Below are 23,116 nucleotides of genomic sequence, written 5' to 3' on the forward strand. Positions count from 1 at the left end.
TAAATATAATTCCTAGATTAGATATAAATATTAATGTACAACTTACATAAATACCTGTCTCTTAAAGCTCTTTAGAAAAGAATCACCTTTTATCACAAAACTGCTATACAGCAAGGGTTATTAGATCCATTTTATCAAAAACTGAAAGATAACTAGAGGATCTAAAAGCCATATCATATGCTTAAAATAATTCATTAGTTGTTATACACAGTAACATTGCTGAGGAGTCCTCCTCCCAATTACACATGGTAATCACTGCAACATCTTCCTTGTATAAACTTGCACAGCAAGTCAAAATATGTTCACTAACTCAGCTTATCTTTTAAGTGCAGATAACATCCTGCCTTGACACACATGTATACTTCCACCAAGAGACCATCCTTGTACTGAAAAGCTTCTTTTTTAAATAGAAAAGGCATGTCTAGAGACTGCAATATAGATATTCAGCAGCTCTGAAAGACCTAGCAATAACATCAGTGTTTCTGAGTTATGTGGTCTGACTCCCCCCATGCTGAACGAACTTCTCTCTTTGACAGTCAAAGTCTTACCATGCATCAACACAGCAATGTCACTCCCAGGACACAACCTGGTGCCTTGGGCCCTGGAACCACATACTGCCTTATCAAAAGAAAACATGGTACTGCAGTGCACAAGGTGGATGCGCCCAGAAAGAGAAGGTGGAAGTATGGCAATCTTACCACTCCTGCCACTCTATAGGTCTCTCTACAGAGAGACTTTGACTTGATCAAAAACCTAGTAGTATCTTTTCACCATCCTCACCAGAATATATCCTAAATGAATTTCAGGTGATAGCGGTGGGAACTGGGATCGGACCTGGACCCATAGGCCCATCCCCATTCTCTGCTGATATGAGTTCAAACTTGCACAAATGTGTATGAGACATCTACAGGACTTCCAAGGCAAAATGCAGTGACTGCAAAGGGAAGTGTGAACAAAGATACTACTAATACCTCTGAGAGGAAACCACTAGTAGTTAGAGACATAAAAAGACCAAAAATAAAATAAAATCATTTTAAAAGTAGAGATGAAGCTAGGATAAACTAGGGAAGAACATACTAAATAATAATAAAAAAAGAGTTATGTGAATAATTTACTGATGATCATCAAAGAGACTGAAACAATTTCCAGATCTTGTCTCAGGAAGGACATCAATCATTGCTACAGCCAGTCTCATCTACTGGAAAAAACAGCTAACAAGCTGACACGAAACTGCATGCCTTAATCAAGCCTTTCAGTAAGGCTCAAAGAAGCCTTAACGTTTAGCCTCTCTGCTGAGTTCTTGTGAATAAATTAGAAGGTTATATACTCTGGTGTATTTATACTAACATTCAGGTTAAAAACCAGCAAAGATCAATTTTCGTGCCACTTCTCACAATTTATATCTAAATATCAGAAAGCTAGTAACTTACTGTTATTACACTAAACTGTTGACAAAATTAACTGGTATTCCTATCTAAAAGTTGGTTTTATTCAGAATGCTTGGTAAATAGCAAAAAATCTTTGCCTCTACAAATACAGATGTCTAAAAATGTCCAAAATTATCTACACAGCCATTCACTTCTCAAAGTCTTACATAGTTCTAGTGACCAATGAAAAAGTTTTATTACCTTATTTGATGAGAAATATCAGTATTTGTTATAGCTCATCATTCAGAGGAAAATCACACATTACAAAAATTCACTTCAGACAAGCACTATTTCCCAATTGTTAATGCATCAATATTGACGATAATAACGAGAGGTATGCTTTGTTTCTGAGCATCTTATGAAGAAGAGCATCTACATTTCTTCCCTTTTTACATCAAGGAATACTGAAACACAGGAATCTGAAGTGACTTGATAAGGATTAAAGGGTAAATCAGAGATGAGCATTAAAATATCTCCTGGCTCTCAGACCTGCATTCTGTCTGCAGGGCCCTCCCTAATGGAGCAGAGTAACACCAGTTTGTAATACCAAAAACTGTTTCCTTTAGAGAGAAGAGGTTGCTCTTCTGTAGCTCCCAGAGAATCTATAGGTCTCTGCATTCCTCGAGAGTCTAAAGGTATTTTAAAAGGCAGCCCAAATCTTGATATTGTATAAAATTGAGGCTTCATCCTACTTCTGTAAAATACTTTGAATATATAGGTATGAAGTGTTTTCTAAACATGAAACATGCACTCTGACCCATCTACATCATCAGATGTTCTGGATTCTTTATCAGGGAAAGAATCCCAAGCATTATGGAAACATTTCCCAGCATATTGAGAATAAAAAGCAAGTGTTTGGTCCAATAAAATTTCAGTTACCTAAACCAGCAAATTACTTTCATATGCACATTTGTAAATGCATAGTAGTATTTATGGGTAACTAGACTCTTAATGTATTATTGTCACTGGATCTGCAAACCTCCTTACTTCAGATGAGCAAAATGGATTTTCAAACTTCATTAAGAACAAGAAAATTAAATCTCCGTAAAACTCCTTCATCAATTAGTTACTGAGACTCTTTGTTTCTATCCCATTCACACCCACAATTCTGCCAATTGAAAATAATTTCCCCTGAATTTATGATCTGCAAGACAAAACTCTTCACCTACAGGTTTCACTGAGAAATAAACAAGTAGCTTAGATATCTGTTTTAACACTAGTCCACATTCATTTTAACAGTGAAATTCACTTGCAGCATCTAGTCTTCTTTGAGCATCTCAGCTAAAACCTGTATTTTATACTTTTTTCTTACAACAGCATCCACCACTCATTTAATAAAAACATTGAATTAAATGGTTAATTAATAGTATCACCAGGGTTGGCTTGAGGCACAGGCTAAGTAGGCAAGTTCCTAAATTGCAGGATCTAAAGTGACACCAAAGCACCAAGTTAACAAAGCTGTCACCAACAACAGTTTTTCCATTAGGAAGTGTCTGTATGTCCAGTGTATGCCTTGGATTCCAGTGTTTCTGCTACATAAGTGCTTTCATGCCTATGCACACAGTTGCAGATTATCACTGCAGCAGATGTTATTTTACCATCCCTGAAACACAACTGCAAAGGATTCTGCTTTGTACATGAAGTTGAAGGAATCTGCTGAGCATGTGAAGACAATAAGGTAAAGATAGTATTATTTGAAGCTGCAAGATGCTCTGATGAGACTGTTAGACTCTGTCCTTGCCTAGATATGCCAAGTGTACCTAAGGCCAGCCCTGAACCTATGTTATATTGATTTAAAAAGACTACATTGAGGGACTGATCCAAAACCCACTGAAGCAAGTGGACTTTTTGCCAATGAACTTCAGTGGCATTTTTGATCTGGCCCGAATACTGTGTTAATATTCAAAACCAGAAGTAAACAATTAAACAAAATTTTGGATCCAAAAGGGGAGCAGGAGAAATCTCAGTTAAACCACACCTTTAACATGTAAGTCAGCATTCTAGGCATGTTAAATAATCACTGCACACACATTGCTAAGTACAACTGATAAGCGCAAAAAACCAAGCAAACCCCAAGTCTGTAGCACTAGTTAATGCTAATTACAAAGCCAGAGGAGCACTGCAAAGCCAAAAAGGCATCATACAGTCCAGGCAATGCTTAGAGTGCAGCAAATCATTATGAGGCAGCACAATGCTCAGCAACTAGAAAAAACTCCAGGAAGAAAATAAATGGATAAGGCAGCATTTGTGCAGAAAAATATATATGGTCCTTTATTATTACCTTCAGAGATAGGACTAGGAGTAGACACAGGAAACTGGTATGTAGGAGAATAAGGATTGTCTTCTGCAGCAGAGAAAAGCAGTTGGTTTTGAGGCTATCCACAGTGAAGTGGAAGTTCTGCTTCATTCCCCAATTTCCTATCACCATATGATTTTATTGCCTACTTTAATAATACTAGAGTAAATGGCATCACACTTTAGAAGAAGATTAATGGATTAGCAAAGATTTAGTTATTTATTGCATCACACAAGAAGGTATACTGAGAATAACTGAATTTCCAGCCAGTGTAACACATGGGTAAGGGAAATCTAGGACCTGGATCTAGTTACTCTTAGGGATAGTTATCTACAGTTAACTCAAAGCACAAGACAACAGATACTCTGACTAAACTTCTGGTACCTTCAATTTTTTGCTGGATTTCAGGAAGTTCAGGAAATGTGTAGGTAGGGCAATAAGGGTTTTCTTCAGGAGTGTCTAAGGAAAGGAGCATGATTTTGAAAACAGAACAGAGAGGATAGATTTAAAGGGGAAGAAGGGCAAGACAAGAATTCATACAAGCTGACTGGAGAACAGTCTCTTCTCTTGTGCTGACATTGTATCATGACACTACCTAGATGCCTCTTTGCTCATTGCTGCCTTGCATGTCTGGGCCCTGCAAGAGACCCTGGAAGCCAAGAGAAATTAACTCATTTTCCTCCTTCTGAGCATGGGTTTTGGTGAGCTGAAGGCCCTCTGTTAAGAGTACTGGGATTAGAAATAGTTCAATTCTTTCTCATTCCATCCAATACAACACAGCATAAAGCTCATCACGACAGCATCTGCAGCGACAAATACAGCTCCAGTTTTGCATGCTCTGTGTCTTATTATAAAAGCACAGTCCTGAATTGCATTTGTCTGCATATAATGTTGTTCAGAGGGTTCAGTTTTCAAATGCTACTGCAGACATTTCTCAGAGAAGAAAGAACATGAATTTATCAGCAGCCAGGCACAGATGTTGCACAAAGTAGAGGATCTGCTCAGAGTGCACCACTACAAAGTTTGCAAGTGCTCACCACAATTCTGGATTTTGAAATGAGAAAATCTGAGGGTTTATGAAAGCAGACTTTGGATTCTAAACTCACCAAAGATCAGCAGAAACCTTTCCACTGGTTTCAGCAAGCTTCAAATCAAGCTTTGTTACACAAGTACTAAAGCTTTATAGCACAAAAAGTTCTCTCTTGTGCACTGAGAAGGTTCACTGATAACTTACTGACCTATAAAATTGGGGGGGGTGTGGTCAGCTGCTAAAATTGGAATTCAGGGATGTTTTTGCTCAAAGTATGGAATTATTAACTGCTTTCTGATCTCAAATAGTACCCTTGCTTTCATGAGGACACTGCAGTTCACTTTTCAGAACAACTCAGACCTTCCTTCGGTCTTCACTGTTCTCTCACCTTTGACTTCAAAGATTTCAAATTCACTGGTCGAATTCTGTGGTGCAAGGCAAACACCAGTTAATATAAAATACTTCTACATAATATCCTGGACAATGAACGTAACAAAATGTTATCAAGGTAATATTTTAAAGTAAATTAAAACCATCTGTCTTACAGTACCTCTGTTTATCTTGTGGATCTGTTTGAACATTGTCTTGTACCAGTCCTTTGATCTGTCTGTATTCTGTTGGAAAAATAAATATCCATATAAATAATTACAATCATGAATTCTATCAGTCTTTCAAAGTTCTAGCAAATCTTCCAGAAGTGAAAAATGCTTACTCTTTGCTATATGAAATTAATGTTCTGAAATATGAGTGATTTCACTTAGGTATATAATCTCATATGTAATGAATAAACCTTTATTAGAATGTTAGAATAAACCAAACCAGGTTGGAAGAGACCTTCAAGATCATCGTGTCCAACCCATCAACCAATCCAACCCACCCAAACAGCTAACCCATGGCACCAAGCACCCCATATGAAAAGCTCTTAAAGTCATGTGTTTTGCTTCCAGCCAACTGACATCTTTCTGAAGTATACTCAAGTCACTTATAATGTACAAGCTTTTCAAGACTAGGCTATGGATTGTGTGGAAGGTTTTGCATGTTAATCTGATTTGACATCTAAAAGTAGACACTTAGCCTGTTTGAGTCATATGTACTAATTTCCTAAGTATTCAAAGGACAGTAGAAACATTTAAGTGTTCAAATCACTCCAGACCAGTTGAAAGGTTAATAATTCTATTCATGATAATTTCCTCTGAACTCTAAATGAACTTAATACATATACAAGAGATATTTGCCTTTAAGATGAGACAAAACTCTCCCATATGATGAAAAGCAACATTAATTTTTGCATTGCCTTTCTCCATGTGGCAGCTGAAACAGCTCATTGATAGCACATGGAAATGTTCACCACAAAACACATTGCAATTAGAATTCTATCTTTGCTTAAATCTCTGTAGTCTCTGAAGCTTTAACAAATCCCCTAAAAGGTAGGCAGAATCTGGCCAAGGTTTTGTGCATTGACCATATGCTCGGTGTTGTCTTACCCTCAATGGAATGCCAATATCATCGACGGAGGTGTCAGCCATATACTGAGGTTTCTTCACAATGCTTCTCTTCTCTTCCATTCCTCTCTTCTCATTTGGCACTGTCTCCTGAACTGGCTTGTCCCGTATAAGTGCTGAATCAACTTTATCAGAAACTAGTCTGTCTGGCACTGAATCTGGAAATGACAATGGGGGATTCTTATCTCATCCCAGCATTGTACTTCACCACCGTATTCCCTTCTTTCAAGGCAAAAATCCTACCAAGTAGTTGATGAGTCAGACTGCATCACTGCTAGCTGTGGTTAGCACTTAGACTGAGGGAAAATGACAGAAAAAAATGCTGGCTAGCATCGCTCAGGTAGCAACCATCACATATCATTTGACAGTCTCAGCTAACATGTAAGGCAATGGAAAATTTTGTTCTCAGGGTCTGTTTGGGGTTAGTTTCTGTGTCTTTTTGACTTAGTGTCTCTGCAATCACATCAGAAAAGCCTCAATGATACAGTCTCCAGATCTTTTTCTGATGGTGATGTCAATCTAATGGACCATCAAACATGATGGGTGGGGAACTACTTCATAACAGATTGCACTCAACTGCCTAAACAGGGGGCACAAAAGGGAGTTTGTAAATAATAAATTCCATTGTTGTTTAAGCATATGTATGATTCCTCTTGCATGTTAGTCTGTGTAAAGATGTGGAGTCTTCATAAAGATGGACGGGAAACAACTAATTCATCCAGTCATCCTTGCTTCCACCTGTAATTCCAAGACACTGCCCAAATGACACCCACACATAGCAGAAAGCACCACCACTGGCCAAGGAAACAAAGGAGTTAAAGTTGCTCTGATGAGCTATGGTACATCAACCCTTAGTCTCTGTCAAGGACTTCTGCTATGTGGATTTTCTGGAGAGAATACATTTGTGATTTTACAGTCTGTCTCATCAAGACTTTGCAGAATCTTACACTTTTTACATCACTGCATGCACTGAAAAGAGAAAGACAGAGATATGTTTATTCACATGCACATCTCATACTGCCCAGAAATTGTGCAGAAATCTGAAAGGCGCAGTTAGCAGAGGAAAGGTTCATGCATAACAAAGCATCGGTCTGTGGGTACCTTGAGCAAACATAATTCTGTCTTGTGAAATTCAGTATGAGAAGCATTTGGGTTTTGAGTGGTGAAACTACCATAAAACTGTAAGTCTTCCTCCTCTCTAAGAAAACATTAAATAATATTTTTAAATGTTCAAAATGGGGCAAATAATCTATTAAATATTTGTTTAGCCTTTTCATCCTACTTCCTCTCCATGTGAATGCATGTGCTCTGTCTTCTGGCCCTTTCATGCCCACAGCATACAAGGGTCTCCATTTTGTAGGAAATATTTGATCCATTTCCATTGCTGAAGTCCTTAGTAAGCATGGAAAAACACAACTGAAATGAGACCATTCTTACATGATCTTGAAGACCATAAGGAAGCAGGTTTTTGAACGTGAATAAGGATGTGAAGAGGATGAAAACTTTAAGAAAGGTCATGGCTTCTCTCTATTACTATTGTCACTGCTAATACTAGCAGTCCTGAGCTTCTGGTCCAGAAAAGTCATTTTCTGCAGGCTAAACAAGTCAGTGTCAGACAAAGTCACAAGTCCCTTCTCTAACAGGACTGGTAAATATACATTATTTCTCTCTGATTGCCTATCTCCCTGCACTAGAAAAGCAGTTGGCTGTTTTCCAGGTAGATTCCATCTGAAACTACGATGATAACATTCGAAACACCTAATACAGACATAAAAAGCAGGGTAAATGTATCACAATCTGATACAGCCATGATCTAAGCAAAATCTCAATGTTGATGATTTAGTGAAAAAACACCCCACCATCTGGCCTGCGCCAGCCATCTCCCAACCATGAATTCACATATTTAATATTATAACATGAAGGTTTGGGAGCTATCTAGCATGGCATAATCAGAGGGGAAATCTGCTAGCCAGTTAAATGTATTTTGAGAAAGTTTCCACAAATATTTTCTGGACTGCACTTAGAACTAGTTGAAGGTGCTGGACTGACAGCTCTGGAGAAAAGTTATATTAGGGCAAGCCCTCCCTGTGAACCTTGGCAGGTTAAGTCCTTCCTGGGCCCACTGGTCTCAATCAAGGGGACAAGCTTTGCTGCTTGCCTAGTTTGGCGGCTCATCTGGGACTGCAAATACAGACACCTCCTGCAGAGGTGTCTGTACAGAGGGAGGAATTAAAGCAGACATCTTTCACCACGGACTTCCTACAATACCCTACAACTTGAAGGGTAACAGCTGAACTTCACACTGACTTAATGCAGCTCCAGTAATTTCAATAGAGTTTATGGAGGCATATCACAGCCTTTGAGCGACTTAAAACATCAAATATGGTGCCTAATTGTCCAAATAACTAGTTTGTACCAGTCGGCATACTCCGTGGCACCTGAGCCATCCTTCTGCAAGAGCAGCAGTAATATGTTGGTGTTACACAGCAACAGAGTTTTAATGCTGTGACCAACAGGATCTAAAAGCAGGGGGAGAGATGGTAGCCAGCAGCTTTGTGTGGTTGTTCTAACATACAGAGAACAGGTTGGATCCAGCTGTGCCACAACATCTTTCACACTCTTCCAGAGTAAGGATCATTTGGACTGTAACAAACCACTCTGTGGTTATGTCTAGTTCAGAAAACAAAGATGTTCCTGATAATGAAGGGAAACACCTTGTGAGAAGGAAAACCAGCAGGAACCCTCTGTCCAGCCTTGTAAGCATTGAACTCACAGCTGAGTGGTCTCTGATATGGAGAGGGAAGGAGATGAGAGAAAACCACTGTAAGCTGTTTTGCAGCCTGTAACGTCACTGGTATAGCAGCAGAGAGGAGAGAGAGGTTGGTGCTGCAGCTGAACCTGGAGGATCAAGCTGAGGTCCAGGTCAGCAGCTGCCTCCTGGGCAAATGATGTCCCCAGGGACATGCTCCACCACTTCAGGGCCCATACAGCAAAGCAAGAACTTGTAGTACATGGGCACTCTGACTCTCTTCTCTCCCACATCTACATTTACCTAAGCATGGTCGTAAGGACAGAATAATATGGGTAAGTAGTGTAATGCTCAGTGTAGACTGAGCTACCTTTATCTGGGGTGTGGGGAGGGAAAGATAACCAGGAAAATAATGTGTTCTTCTTTCAATGGGAGACTCTGACACCCATTGCATGCTTGCACGCTACAATTTTACCATCTATTTCTTAACATCTGGCACACAGTTTCCTGCTCTAGGAGCCACACAAGTACTATGACTGACTTCTTTTCCTCTCCCCTCACCACAAAGGAGATTAATGACTGTGTAGAGAAAATTGAGAATACTCCCCAAGGGAATAAACTTAAAGGCTCAAAAGGCAGCCCCAAAAGTCAACTTGAACAACCAAAGTGCACATAAATCTTTCAACTTAGGAGGAACAGATGAATAATTTAGGGTTTTGGTATATTAACAAATGACCACACAGGTAGCATTTGGAGAAAAGACTGAAATCAAACACTGAGTGACATAGACTAAGACAGGATAAATATTTATACTAATTCTTTCACAGTTCCTGGGAAGTGTATTTGCTAAAGGTACCCACAAGCTAATAAAGCAGCAGCTTTTCTCCAGCAGAGGCAGCAGTTGGGTCCTAGCAGACCTTTCACATCATACCTGCCAGGCTACTAAGCCTTTTTTGCTGTTCTGTGGTAACAGAAGAAACAAAACAAAAAGAAATACAGAACAAATGGGTGAGACAAACAGCAAATGCTTTGGTGCTGCATTTCTGACAGGCAAGAAATATGCTGTAGACAGAATGGCAGCACCTGTGGGAGAGAGTCTGTTTTTTATGCTCTGCCAATGTGACAGCCCACAGTCCCTCTCCACACAGCAGTTTCATGGAATAATATAAATCTCATGATGCAGTGACCAATACATTTGCAAATAATTTTTTCTTTTTTTTTTTTTCTTAACATCAGAGATTTTTTTTAAGTTCAACAAAAGACAATTAAAAAACCAGTAAAGACTTACAGAGTCAAACAATGTGACAGTTAACTTCATTACCATTAGCACAAAGTACATTTTGAAACAATAATGTTATAGCATTTCAAATTATGTAGGAAAGGATTAAATCATTGTTGATGCTTGCTGTGACTCATCACACACTACTGAGCCACAGATTCAGTGATCTGAGCACAGATACATCTTGGTTAAGGCTTTGATTCCCATAATGGTCCTTCTGGTTTAGGACCTTTCATTACTGAGTTCCCAGGCTGGGACATATGTGGTATCTCCCAGAATGTTTGACAACCCTGAAGCTGATGCCCACAGCTGCTTTCTAAAGGAGTGCCCAAATGATTTCTCAAAGTCACAGGTGGGAATGAGCCATGAATTCTTAGCTCTATTCTCTGCTCTTTTTACTCCCCAGCAATTAATCTTTTCATTAAAGCATGAAAGCCATTTGAAAACAATAAACTATTTTACTGACATACAAAATACAAGCACTCTTGAAAGCTCATATTGTTAATACAAAAATTTCAAAACTTACATATATTAATCACACTTGTTATATAGTCATAATAAACCACGCCATGCAATGCCTACCCAGGAAATAAGGATGTTTTGGGGTAGCATAGGACACTTGCCAAGCACATCGGCAGTACATTAACAATCATCCAGGTATATGTTGTTTACTAGCCTATTGGTACTTCACTACATATTTGTACTAAGTAGATCCTCACTAAGTTTCTCCTCACTAAGTGAAGCTTCCTCACCAATACTTACGAATTTCAGCTCTTCTGCTCTGCTAACCACCACTATCAAGTTGCTCATGTGCACTATGCACACATGATAGCTACCAACATATGAAACAAACCCCTACATGCACTGCATAAAAGGAAAGGTTAGCAATCTGAACTTAAAGAGTAGGTGGAAACCACCTGCTGCAGGGTTCACTCTCCTAAAGAGGCCATCAGGAGTAGGCCACTGTTATAAAAATGGAAAAAAAAAAAAAGATGTGAGTGAGAGCAGTCTTAGCTTCAGCCTTCATACTCACCGAAGCTCAACTACTAAAGATGCCTTGACAAAAACATGGTTTAAAGAGTCAGTGCTTGAGAGTTCCCTCCTATCTCTTCTTCCACAGGAGAGAGAATATCATGGATGAAGAGACTTCTCATTTTTCAAAAAAGTACCTTTTACATAAAGAAGACACTTTCTTTTCATTTATTTCTCTGAGTAGAAAAGAGCTGCTGATGGGTAGAAGCTAATTGAGCAGGAGGTGTCTGGTATGTCGCACTCCTGCCTGACTACAGGCAGCCTGCAGCCCCATACATGCACCAGCTAACTTGAGGTTTTTACGCTTCATAATGTGTTCTGGGACTGTAAGTAAAGGGAAAAAACTTTTAGGCTTCTCAGAGAAAGGGTTTTGCAGAGGAATAACTGCTGGCAACAGTGAATGAATGATTACAGATGCCTTCAGAGCTCCCAGAGGGGAAGGCACTGGAGGAGACTAAGACTTGAAATCAGTAACAAAAGAGGAATAATAAACAAGTACTTGAGCACACATTCAGTGCAAAATAAAAGCATCAGAAAATTAATCAAGACACCAACAGATATGAAAGGAAGAAACTTGTACCTTGACACTAGAAATTAACAAGAAGACCCAAAATTCCATTTTTATAATCATGACTCTTATTCAGTTAGCATTACTGAAAGCCAGCAGAAAAAAAATCTGAGACTTATTGTAGCAACTTACTGAATAAGATCAAGCAGACCAAAAAGAAAGATATAGTGTAATTTCTGTGATTCAAATGCCATTACCTGTTTCTAAGTCTCTGATAGGTCCAAATCAAAGGGTCTTTAACGCTTACAGAATAATGAACTAGCAGCTAAAGCATGAAATAGGACAGTAGGTGATGTCTGCTAAAACTGTCACTTCAGAGAATAAGGTATCTCCTTTAAAAGCAGTCAGTGATCCACTGAGGAGAAAGAAAGCCACATTATCCATTTGGAAGAACAGCATTAAAATGCCCTTGAATTTTCTGATTCAGAGGGTATTTCATAGCACGCAAGAGGAATTTATATTGAAACTCATCTTCATACGAAGGAATTTATTTCAGCACAAAATACAATTAACTGTTCAGGGAAAGGTGTACCCATTTGTTATATGCCATTAGACAAAACAATTTTTTAATAGATAAGGTCCATAAAGATGCAATCAAATATGAATCATGTCAGTCAGGGCAGATGTGTAATAGATAACTAAGATTTGAGAATCATTAAAAAACACTAAGTTAGCAGAAAGAAATCTTAATGTTATGTTGGTATAAAGCCAAAATAGTAACAGAAGCATAAAGACTGTAAGAGACTCTCTACACAAAAAGACAAAAAGCTAAGAAAATATACACCTATGAGTAGGTAACATATGCTGGGAAGTGAAGGGAAATGACCCTGGAAGTAAAAGATTTAACAGAATGTCTCAGAGATTCAAAAGTATGTTCTGAGGAACATGAAAAATAAACAGAAACCTAACAATGATCTTGTTGTTCTACTAAGCAGGCACAGTGGAACTGTTAGACATCAGAAAAGAAGACACATTTGATTACTATTTCAACTCTATGTGTTAAACAAAACAAACAAACAAAAAAAGAGTAAAAAGTCTGACAGCCTATCACCTGATAGAGAAATACTTTCCATTTCAACAATAACTAAGGACTATGCTGAATGACAACTGAAGTCAGATGCTTGAAAATTAGCACCAAAGAGTTTTAGAGCAGTTTTCTGTTCTAAAGAAAGCAATTTTGGAGAAAGCAGCTCATTGAACCATTAACATTCATCCTCAGTATGTCTTGGAATACAAAGGGGATTCCAGAGGACAAGGAAGAAAGCAAATGTTGTGACAACCTTCGAAGAGCATTAGTGTGATGGCTGGTACATCTGCCTGTCAAGTTGACAATGATGTCAGAAAAAAATTCTGTAATGACTTATATGGGATTTTACTGAGAAATATCACATGCAGTGTCAGTCAATATAGATTTATAATAAGATGCCATGTCAAATCAGTTCAATGTGATTCTTGCAAATTACAAGTTTGACTCATAAAGACCAAAATTCACTGATTAGAATGAAATACTTCACCCACTAAAGCTGCTTATCAGGCCCCAGTCTGTACCACAGTCAACAAAAGTTTGATGAGAGAAAGCCCTTTATTCTATCAGGATAAAGTATCATGAGCACTAGTGGTCAAAGGAAAGACATATTCAGACAGGACAAATAGTGAACTGTGAAGATAATTAGTAAACAGAACAATTTTATATCTGTGGTCTCAGAGCCAGTGTGTGTGTGTATCATCATATTGTACAGACTTTTCTCTCATGCTCCTAAAAATCCGGAGAGAAAACATCCTTGCATGGTACATACTGAAATGCTCCAAGTTTAATGTGAAAACCATCCAAAAGTGTATCCCACCTCAAGAAAATCAACAAAAGGCTTGGAGATAAAAAGGCTGCCTGAAATAGTATTTTCTGCTCTTGAAGCAGCTGAGGAATCCAGACACCATCGTTCAGAAGCACATAAGCAAAGATGCTTCAGATGCTGGTGAAAAGGACAAGGTAAGTCCATCACCACCCCTATAACAAGCTGGGCTACAGTGAGGAGACTATCTTCAGAATCAAAGACTAAAGTCTGTTTTAAAAAGACACTGAAAAAATGCATGAGGGGCTGTAAGGAGCACATCAATGCACACTTGTAGTTAGAATGACAACAATATGAGGAATGCAAGTCTTGCCCCTATTTTCTGATTAGATTTGATTTTTTCTTTGCAAAAATACGCCTGTTCTGGAGTTTCTTAAGTCCACAGGAAACCAAAGCAAATAGGACTGCATTTGTGTGCTTTGTATAATCTAGTCTTTAGTGATTTACAATGAACTGGGAAGACAGGGTAATGCCAGCCATCAGAAGAACTAAAAAGAAGCAGCAAAGTTTCCCTCTCATGCCATCATCCATTCAGAGGGAGATGCTGTGAGGCAGAGAAAGGCTTAGCTTAGTAAACAAGATTGTTTTGTTCATATGTAAACCCAGAGCTCAGTGACTACTACAGCATGACTCTGAGCTGATCGTTATAGAGAGAGGAACAAACTAACAAGTTTAAACTTATGGGCAAATGAATTATTTACCATTGGGTACATTCTGCTGAGAATTTTGAGGTCAAATCACTCACACAGTAACTGAAAATATGGCTACTTTCACACTGCAGTAGCTGAGAAGTAACATGTCCTCTTGTCCAGTGAGGAAGTATCTCACTCAAATCACCTTGATTCTTCTGACAGATTGATGGGAGCATATAGCTTTTTCTACCATGCCTGCACATCTGATGGGGAATAAACTATTATCCCACAACAAACTATTCATATGTCCTCTCCTCCTACCTAAGCTTCTACTCCACGGGTTTTCCTAATTAAAGGCATTGTCCCATGCCTTACCTTCCTGTTGTATGCTCTAGTCACTAGAACTATCTGGAGGCAGTTTTGTTAGCTCTTAGTAGTCTAGACTTAATTGTCCATGGTACACACATTCTCCAGCTCCTTGTAGTACAACAGGTGGCTCAGTTTGAGCCACAAACATCAATATGCAAGTCTCCTTACCTCGATTGTGCTGCAAGAGGACAATAGTGGGATTGACGATTGTGGTAGAGGGATAGGCAGAGGAAGACTTGTTGATTGAAGTAAAGGATGTTGGAGAGTCAGTGCCAGTGCCTGGCTGGGGCACTTCATTTAGCACAGGACCTGGGTCCTGTAAGGAGAGCAACACATTATTAGCAGCATGCAAAAGGCTGCTACACTGAAAAAAATCTGGAAAAAAACCCCAAAACATTTCAAGCTGAATGAGAAGCATAATCACAGCTAATTTTAGTAAAAATGGCATAAGCATGAGTGTTACCCTACTCCATGGGGGTATCCTGCTCATTGTTAATGCAATTAGTTTGCCAAGGCAGTACTATAATTATTTGGTGTTGGGTTTCACAATTCCAACCCCAAAAGGAGGTACTAATTTAATCTGGCAGACTCTCTGGAGAAAACAGGGTGCCAGAAAGGAGCACATCTGATTGGGGTGGGTAAGACATAGACATCTTTCCCCTTATAAGTATGCAGACAAACATTGGTTTTGAAAGTATTCCTTTCATAGCAAGAAGTCAGACGTGCAAAACTCATGCAGTTCTGGAGAGAAACATTATTACTGCTGCTAGTTTGGGTAAGGAAGGTCAGAGAAATAAGATTAGCACCATCACTCAGGAGATGTGACATCTCGTTAAAATGAAAATAAAAATGCAGAACCTGATAGAGCAAAAATTAGAACTCCAGCAAGGAAGATACTCAACATGGCTTTGCCATTGCAGCACCAACAGCAATCTGTTCTTGCCCTCCTAAAGCATCCAGCTTCATTATTTGCTTATTTCCAACCCACCTCTGGCATTACCACAGCTTTGGTTGTTCTGTAGAAACACAGGCTGTGTCAGCAGGGAGACTTTAAAAGCTAGTTCATCTTTGAAAAATCTCAGTGCAGGGATACCAGGTTTTTGTTGGTAGTAAGAGGAAAAGATAAAGAAGGGGTGATGACTAGGACCCTGTGAACCACTTTAGGCTATTTTTCGAGCATTTTAAAGAATTTGGACACACCATGACTATTAACAGGGAACAAGCATTCAAACAAAGACAGTATGAAACAGCATACCAAATTTCTTCACTCCTGCTTCTCTACTGCCAGACTGAAATGCTGCAGGCCACTGACTTGTAAAATGGAGCTGAGAGTTCTGAGGGAATTTCATCACTATTAAAAATCTGAATATGCACAGAATATTGCTTCAGAAGAATCATCACTCCTGGCTTTTCTGGCCAAGTGTAACTCAGTGTCCTTCATATCTATCAGCATCAGAGGAAAGAATTTAGGGGATCACACAGGGGGCTGAACAGGGGCCAGAGCAAGGGGCTGGCACCAGAGCGAAGAGATACATGGTAGTGAGAATCGGCCATAATCAGAACACGCATCTGCTGTCTCTCCAGCCTAGAGAGAAAATAAGGAAGAACAATCCTGTTCTGCTGGATGAAGGTGATCTTGCTCTAAGCAGCATCTGATCAGGCCATATTTCATGAGAACAGAAATAGATGTCCCTAAGAAAGAAACCCAGCCCCATTTTGCTGCCTCTGTTAATACTGAAAACAACACAATTTGGGAAAAGGAGTGGGAATCAGGGAGAACTATGAGGGAGTTGGATTTAAGCTTCACTTTGATAACTACAACATAAAGAAACCCTCAAAGAAGAAAAATAGCAGATCAGGATATCCTTAGCTGCTTCAGCTAAATCACCAAGGTGGGTGAACAAAGACCATTTAAATAACTAGAAAACAGCTCTATGACTGCATGCCTGAAGTAAGCATGCTCAAAAATGTTTCAAAACTCTCAGCTCATGAAAATCAGGTACAACACACTTTGCACTACTCTATGATTTGCTGGCTGACCTTTTCTGGAGTCTGCAGGCAGACTCCAATTAAAAAAAACCCAATAACAACCCCCCCCCCCCCCCATCACTGAAAGGCCAATACTGAGAACGTCAAAAAATATCATCTTTGGTTGCACTGTTTTTTTCCTTTCTCCCCCCCCAACCCGCTCTGTTTGCTAAATCTCTATAGAATCAGAGGCTCCATGTGGAACAGAAAGTATCATCATGAGAGGAGGAAGTTTCTGATGAACTCTTAACTTGTCCTTACAAGCAACTATATACAGAAACTGATTTTTTAAAGACTTCCAGCACAAGGACAGTCAGGTACTTTTTGTTTCTGCAGTAACTTTAACTGAGAATTACTTTTCCCTCCAGTCCCTGAGGACTTTTTAAAACAAGTGGTGATCTTAAAGAGAAACAAAACCTAATCCAAGAAGAATAGAGTAAATTTCCCTTTAAAACTGTTGCAAATTGAATTCTTCAAAATTTTCAAAGACAACCAATTCTAATCTGAAGAGACACTCTCCCCCAATTATCCCATAGCACCTACATGCTTAGGAGGACTCTCAGCTCAGTAACTGATACTATTGCTTGTAGGTCATCGGATACGGGCAGCAATCTTACACTGATTTCAGCAGATATTTGTGTAGAGACCATAGGGACTTGTGGCTCCAAGTGGAACAGAAAGCCAGCCCTAACCTTTAACTAGTCTGCTGTTGCTGCTTTAAATGTTATTCAAACACAACTAAGGATGCTATTAAAAGAGCCTGAAGAGATCAGTTAGTTGCACTTATTTTGTTTATAGAGAATTTGTTCTGAGCAAATTCTGTGAAGACTCTTGAGGTGTGCATCACCTAGCAGAACAGGCACAAAGGGTGAGAGTCAAATTTTATTGCAAGAAGTCAATAGAAAGTTCAAAGCTGCACAAGGCAGGCAACAGGCATGCACTACCACAGGGCATAAACAAGGTTTCAGCTGTCATGCTGTTGGCAGGGAATGAGTCATCACTCCTCTCTCAAGTTTAGTATTGCAAGGAGAAAGTAATTTTAATCTGGGAATACAGATTTTGGTAAAGGGCGAGGAGGGTACTTGGCAAGCTTACTGTGTGTGAGATGACTCCAGTAATTTCAGGCTTCAAGCCTCTGTGCAAAGCCCCTGTGACTGGAGGGGCAAGTGAAGGTGGTGACGAGAAGAATGGCAGTTTCGGGTAAACAGAGGGTAATGTGCCAGATGCGGAGGGTGCTTGGCTATGGTGGAAACCTCTTTGGAGATGTGGGGGAATGAAATCATCTAGAGTTGGAAAAGTCAAGGGTGACCGAGGAGAAACAGTCTCAGGGAATACGGAGCCTTGACCAATAGGAACCAGAGGTGGTGGTGGAGTGCTGGAGCTGCCTTCGTGCTGTCTGTCTGGATTAACCTGGAGGAGGGGGACTACAATAACCCCAGGCTGAGCTGTGGTAGTGGCAGTGGCATCCTGTAGGAAACAAGGTGTTGTTATGCAATGGGGGAGATTGGTACTTTAGTCTAATGCAGCCATATAGTGTCATGCAAGGATGCACCCAAACTGATATGTAGCCCCAACAGATTTTCTTTCCTTAGGGGAGACACTTCCTCAGTCTTGCAGTCCTGGCCTCTATGAACATACACAGTTTTTCACAAACACCTTCCTTTTCCTCACCAACCCTCTTCTCCAGTTCTGTGCAGTGAGGCTAAATAAAACCACAGAACAGCTCTGCGTTCACTATCACTTAAGAAGCACCAACTATCACATTACAGTTTGCTTCTTTTACACTCTCCTAAACTAAGAAGATCCTCACCAGCTCAACCCACGTCCCTACAAACACCACACATACACAAACACACAGATAATGTTGGGAGGGTGTACATGGGGTGTTAAATATTATTGAATAGAAGACTATAAGACTCAGATGGCACAGAGTGCCCAGAAATTAGGTAGGCGGGAATAAAGCATTAAGAAAACATTGTAATGCATTAAGAAACCGTTCACACGGCTGAAAGAAAACAAGGTTATGGAGAAAACCTGTACCATGCTGCGTCCCACTGCCTTGTACGGTGGCTGTCGCTGCTGAGTAAGGTAAGGCTCTTTTTTCATCCTGTCCTCTGTGGCAGCTGTGCTCTGAGGCTCTAGCACTCTGTCCCTCACAGCCTGCGGAGGTGATGACTGAGTCCAAGAGGGCTGGCCTGCACCATAACTAACTGCGTCTTTACTGAGGCAAATGTAAAAGTACGGCCTGGGAGGAATAGGAGGAGGAGGAGCAGGAAGAGACTTTCCAGTATCTGTTACAGAGGAAATAACGTTGGTGGCTGGTGCCTGAGTGAGCTCAGCATCCAAACTGGTACTGGCTGCTGGATCGTGTGTGGTGCCAGTGGAATTTTCAGATGCGGCTGAGCAAGTGTTGTTAGATAAACAAGCTACATATAGTTTGGTGACCTTTTTATCCGCCTTCGTCTCATGACTGGAATTCATTCCAGTCTTACTGTTGGGATCTGCCCTGTCAGGGTTGCACTGTATGGATGATGTATCCAATGAGGAACAACTTTCCAAGAGTGGCTGTCCAGCATGCACCTCATCTTTGGGGCCTGAAGAGGGAGAACGCCCTGCTGACAAGCCTTGCTTCCCACTGGGGATGGCCCCAAAAGGGGTAGGTGATGAGAAATAACACCGTGCACTGGCATTTGGTGATGCACTCTGCGTATAAGGCTTGGGTGCATTCAGGTACACACAGTCCATGATGGGCACTGGCAACAGGTTGGTCACTTTAGTATCAGTGCGAGGGCGCCATGCAAAGCTTTCCTCTTTGGGAAGAGGAGGACGGGGAGGAGCAAGAGCCTGCCCACACAGAGTCAAGAAGAGAGAGAGAGGAAGTAGCATCAAATGAAAGGAAAAAGGAAGGGAAAAAAAAATTTAGAGAATGAATTTGGTCATTAGACTTGGGTTAAGTAGATTTTAATACAGCAAAACCAAAAAGCAAATACAGTATCTGGAAGGTCAGTGCAGAATTCACTCACATCATCTCACACATTCTCTCTTTCTTAGCACTGTTCAGAGCAGCACACAAACTTTACCCAGTTCTCAAGTCCCTGCCTCACACATTCCTTTCTCTGGAAATTTTTAAATCTCAGCGCTGTATTGTTTCAAGGGGCTGCACAGCAACACCCACCATGCCCATGAGAAGGCCTGAGTCAAGATTTAACATCCTGGCTAACGAGTCCTAATGAAAGCAGACATGATGTGAATACTATAGCCTGCCACAGCTGGCCAAGTAAAAAATGAGTATTTCTTTCTCCTAAAAGCTGGCTCTTGAAGTCTCTTTAGGAGTTTTCAGTTCTCAGAATTCTTTCAGGACACCAGAACATTTAACGTCTGTTGAGAAACTGAATTCATAAGAATTTGCCTCCAGAGTATCAAGATCATCAACAGAGAAATCCTGCTTTTAGTAAATAATAAAAAAATCTTTATTGTCTTTGGTACTTTGCAACATATAGATTGCTAACTCTGCAACTGCCTGATGGCTGTAACTCCAACGTCAGTTACAATGTTTGTTTGGGGTTTTTTCTTTTTCAGAAAGCTAAACTTATGAAGCAAAATTACAGAAAAAGAAATGTTTAATTTTATTTATTGCTTTGTTGCCAGGAGCTGAAAATTATAAACTACCAAAAGGAAGAGGATTAAAACACCCACATAGTGAGCAGTAGATCCCTGCATTACCTTCTGGAGGCTACATATGTAGGATTTACACACACCCTGCAGTTGTACCTTTAGGGGCAAAGGCTGGCCAAAGCACTGTTAAAATGGCCAAAACCACAGGCTGGAGCTATCTTAACAGCTTGCAACATTCAAATCTGTAAATAATACTTCCTTTAAAATTCATCCACATATGACAGGTTCTGGCCAGCACCTACTCTTGTTAGATGGCTATAGAGCTATTTAATAAAATTACAGCTGCTGTATCATAATCTATTATCCTCATGCTGTGCCTCTTACACACCAGGGAAGCGAGGTGGGTAAGGGAGGGTTGGTAAGTACTAATTCTAAAGGACTTCTGCTTCTGGAATAGGCTCATTCATTTTGATTCCTTAAGGAATCAAAAGTTGCAGTCTGGAGACTTCAAAGTGCCACGGTATTTTTCTAGATTAGGTGAAGTCTCACTTTACTACTACATAGCATTATCAGGAAATACTAATGCACCATCTGCAATTGCTGTTTTCCATTTCCTTCCATTTCATCTTAATACTTCTTGAGACTTCTATAAGAAGCACTATGTGTATCAGTGCTCTCTCTGTTCATCAAGATCGCTAAGGGACTGCAGGACAGCTGTTAAGTATCAGGCAGTAAATGGCTCTTTCCTTTAGGGTGCCACTCCTTCCCGCACCTTCATCTGAGTTGTGCATTCATACACTTCTACTGACAATTTCAGGAACTGTGTCTGTTCCATGGCATTGCTACAGGTCCCTGATGATGGAAGCAGTCACCCTGATATGAGACAAGGCTTTAAAAGGACTTTGTTTCACACAAGAAAGCTGTTTCCTTATCAACTTTCAGACTGCTTCTATGCAGACCAACTACCCAAATTAAAAACAATGACATTACACTTCTCCTCTTAACAGACTGACCTCAAAAAATTACCTTCAGGTACAAATAACCTTTCCCTTCCTGGCTTGTATCAGTTACAGTGTCAGGACTGAAAGGCATTTCCCCAATATCTTGTTTTTACTGTAGGGTATAACTCTGCCTTCAGCCTGCAGCAACCTCTAGGAAACAGACCAACATAAAAATCAGCAATAGATGACTATTTCACCTTTGTTCTTGAAAACAAATAGCATTGTCATCCTCATTCAGTCAGCAAGGAAACATTTCAGTGTACCTGAACACACAAGCTCCATAACACTTTGCTGACATCAGTGTTGCCCCCATTTTAAAGGTGGGAAAAGGTGAGCACAGCAACTTACCCATGTCTGCAGCAAAAATTGGAGTTCAACCCAGGACTCCAGACCATGAATCCAGTACTTGAACTCAGAAGATCATTCTCAGGGTCACAGAATAAAGGCTTACCTGTGGCTTGCTGTCTGAGGAAAGGTTTGGACGCACACTCCTGTAACCCTTGGCAGCCAGAGAAGATGGTTGAGCATCCCCATTGGCATCAGTGTTAGCTGATGACCTCCAATCATCTACGAGGGGAAGGAAAACTCAGATCACAGAGGATTCCCTCCAGATACAGGATGAGCAAAAGAAGGGGACTCTTTTCTTCTGTTTGTGGTTTGTTTGGTTTTGGTTTTTTTTTCCCTCCCCAGGCAACAAGAAATATTTCCAAGAAAGTAACAGAAGCAACAACATAAGCAGCCAATGTCTGTACCTGTTTCTGGGTTTTCTGGCTCCAGACCTAAATGTTTCACAGAAAGGAGGGATGGAAGAGGACAGGGTAGAGGATAGCATAGAGGAAAAGAAAGGGGGGGGGGGGGGGGGGGAAAAGAAAGGGGGGGGGGGGGAATAAACCATTACATTTACAGAAAACACATACCAACTGCAGTTAAGAGCTGAGTTACTTCATTTCACACATAAAATGCTTTCTGACAGGGCTGCCTAATTACCATAGAGACCAGCCCTAAACATGATGCCCTCCTTGTTTCTGACCTTTGTAAACACAAGGCAATTCATTCAGAGCAATGAATAAACAATTGTTCATTGACATTCTTATTTCAGAGGCAAAAAGGCAGCCCAGATAACTACTTTCTAAAGCTGCAGCTTTAGACATCCAGACAGTATAAATTACTGGAAATGCAGGGACTCTGTATCATTCAGCCATGATATGGGCTATGAAGGCATATTGATCCTTAACAACATCACTGTGTATGGTTAACTGAGATAAAGGACTGCCAACAAATAGATTAGGTTTTGCAAACTAAGTTCATGCACATGAAGGAAGTTATAAAATACAATGTTACTTTGCAACCTAGTCCCTGCAGCAACATGCAATGCTTTCACCAGCTATTTACCCACCTCCCACTGGGCTCCTGCTGACCCCTCTACCCATTCTGCTGTTTAAGTTATATACAAAAAGCTCTCCCAGCTCCAGAGTACATTTCATAAACCAATAGAGAGAGTAAGCAAAGAAAGTATTAATGAGCTGATTTCCATAGTATTGGGCCCATTGCCATTCAAGCTGCTGGAAATTTATGAAGTCATCAACAGAGAGAGGCAAGGCAATGGTGGGGGGGTAGGAATGAAGAAACAGAATGGCAAGCATGAAAAGAGGGTAGGTCAAGGGTGAAGCAGAACGGGAGGAGAAAACAGAGCAGAAAGCAGTATGCTGTGGATGGAATTAATGCAATTGCCCTTCCT

The 23,116-nt window shown here is 40.2% G+C and overlaps 1 protein-coding gene across 21 annotated transcripts in view; it reads right to left on the reverse strand.

The window, feature by feature from the left end:
* The window catches only part of SORBS1 (sorbin and SH3 domain containing 1), a 174,818-nt gene that overhangs the window by 37,238 nt on the left and 114,464 nt on the right, over positions 1–23,116 (reverse strand). For 6 of the 21 annotated variants that reach the window (XM_068139764.1, XM_068139769.1, XM_068139768.1 and 3 more), the window contains 10 exons: positions 22,131–22,157; positions 21,830–21,945; positions 18,803–19,606; positions 17,858–18,229; positions 14,903–15,050; positions 9,936–9,965; positions 6,238–6,413; positions 5,304–5,367; positions 4,108–4,182; positions 3,709–3,771 (listed from right to left, as the gene is read on the reverse strand). In XM_068139764.1, the coding sequence (XP_067995865.1) occupies positions 3,709–3,771; positions 4,108–4,182; positions 5,304–5,367; positions 6,238–6,413; positions 9,936–9,965; positions 14,903–15,050; positions 17,858–18,229; positions 18,803–19,606; positions 21,830–21,945; positions 22,131–22,157 (1,875 nt within the window). The remainder of the gene's footprint in view (positions 1–3,708; positions 3,772–4,107; positions 4,183–5,303; positions 5,368–6,237; positions 6,414–9,935; positions 9,966–14,902; positions 15,051–17,857; positions 18,230–18,802; positions 19,607–21,829; positions 21,946–22,130; positions 22,158–23,116) is intronic. The other 15 variants (XM_068139784.1, XM_068139783.1, XM_068139775.1 and 12 more) reach the window with 5 other exon arrangements.

This window comes from Melanerpes formicivorus, unplaced genomic scaffold (genome assembly GCF_026170545.1).
Source record: "Melanerpes formicivorus ecotype bairdi unplaced genomic scaffold, bMelFor1.0.p_v2 SCAF_6, whole genome shotgun sequence".
Classification (NCBI taxonomy): Eukaryota; Metazoa; Chordata; class Aves; order Piciformes; family Picidae; genus Melanerpes; species Melanerpes formicivorus.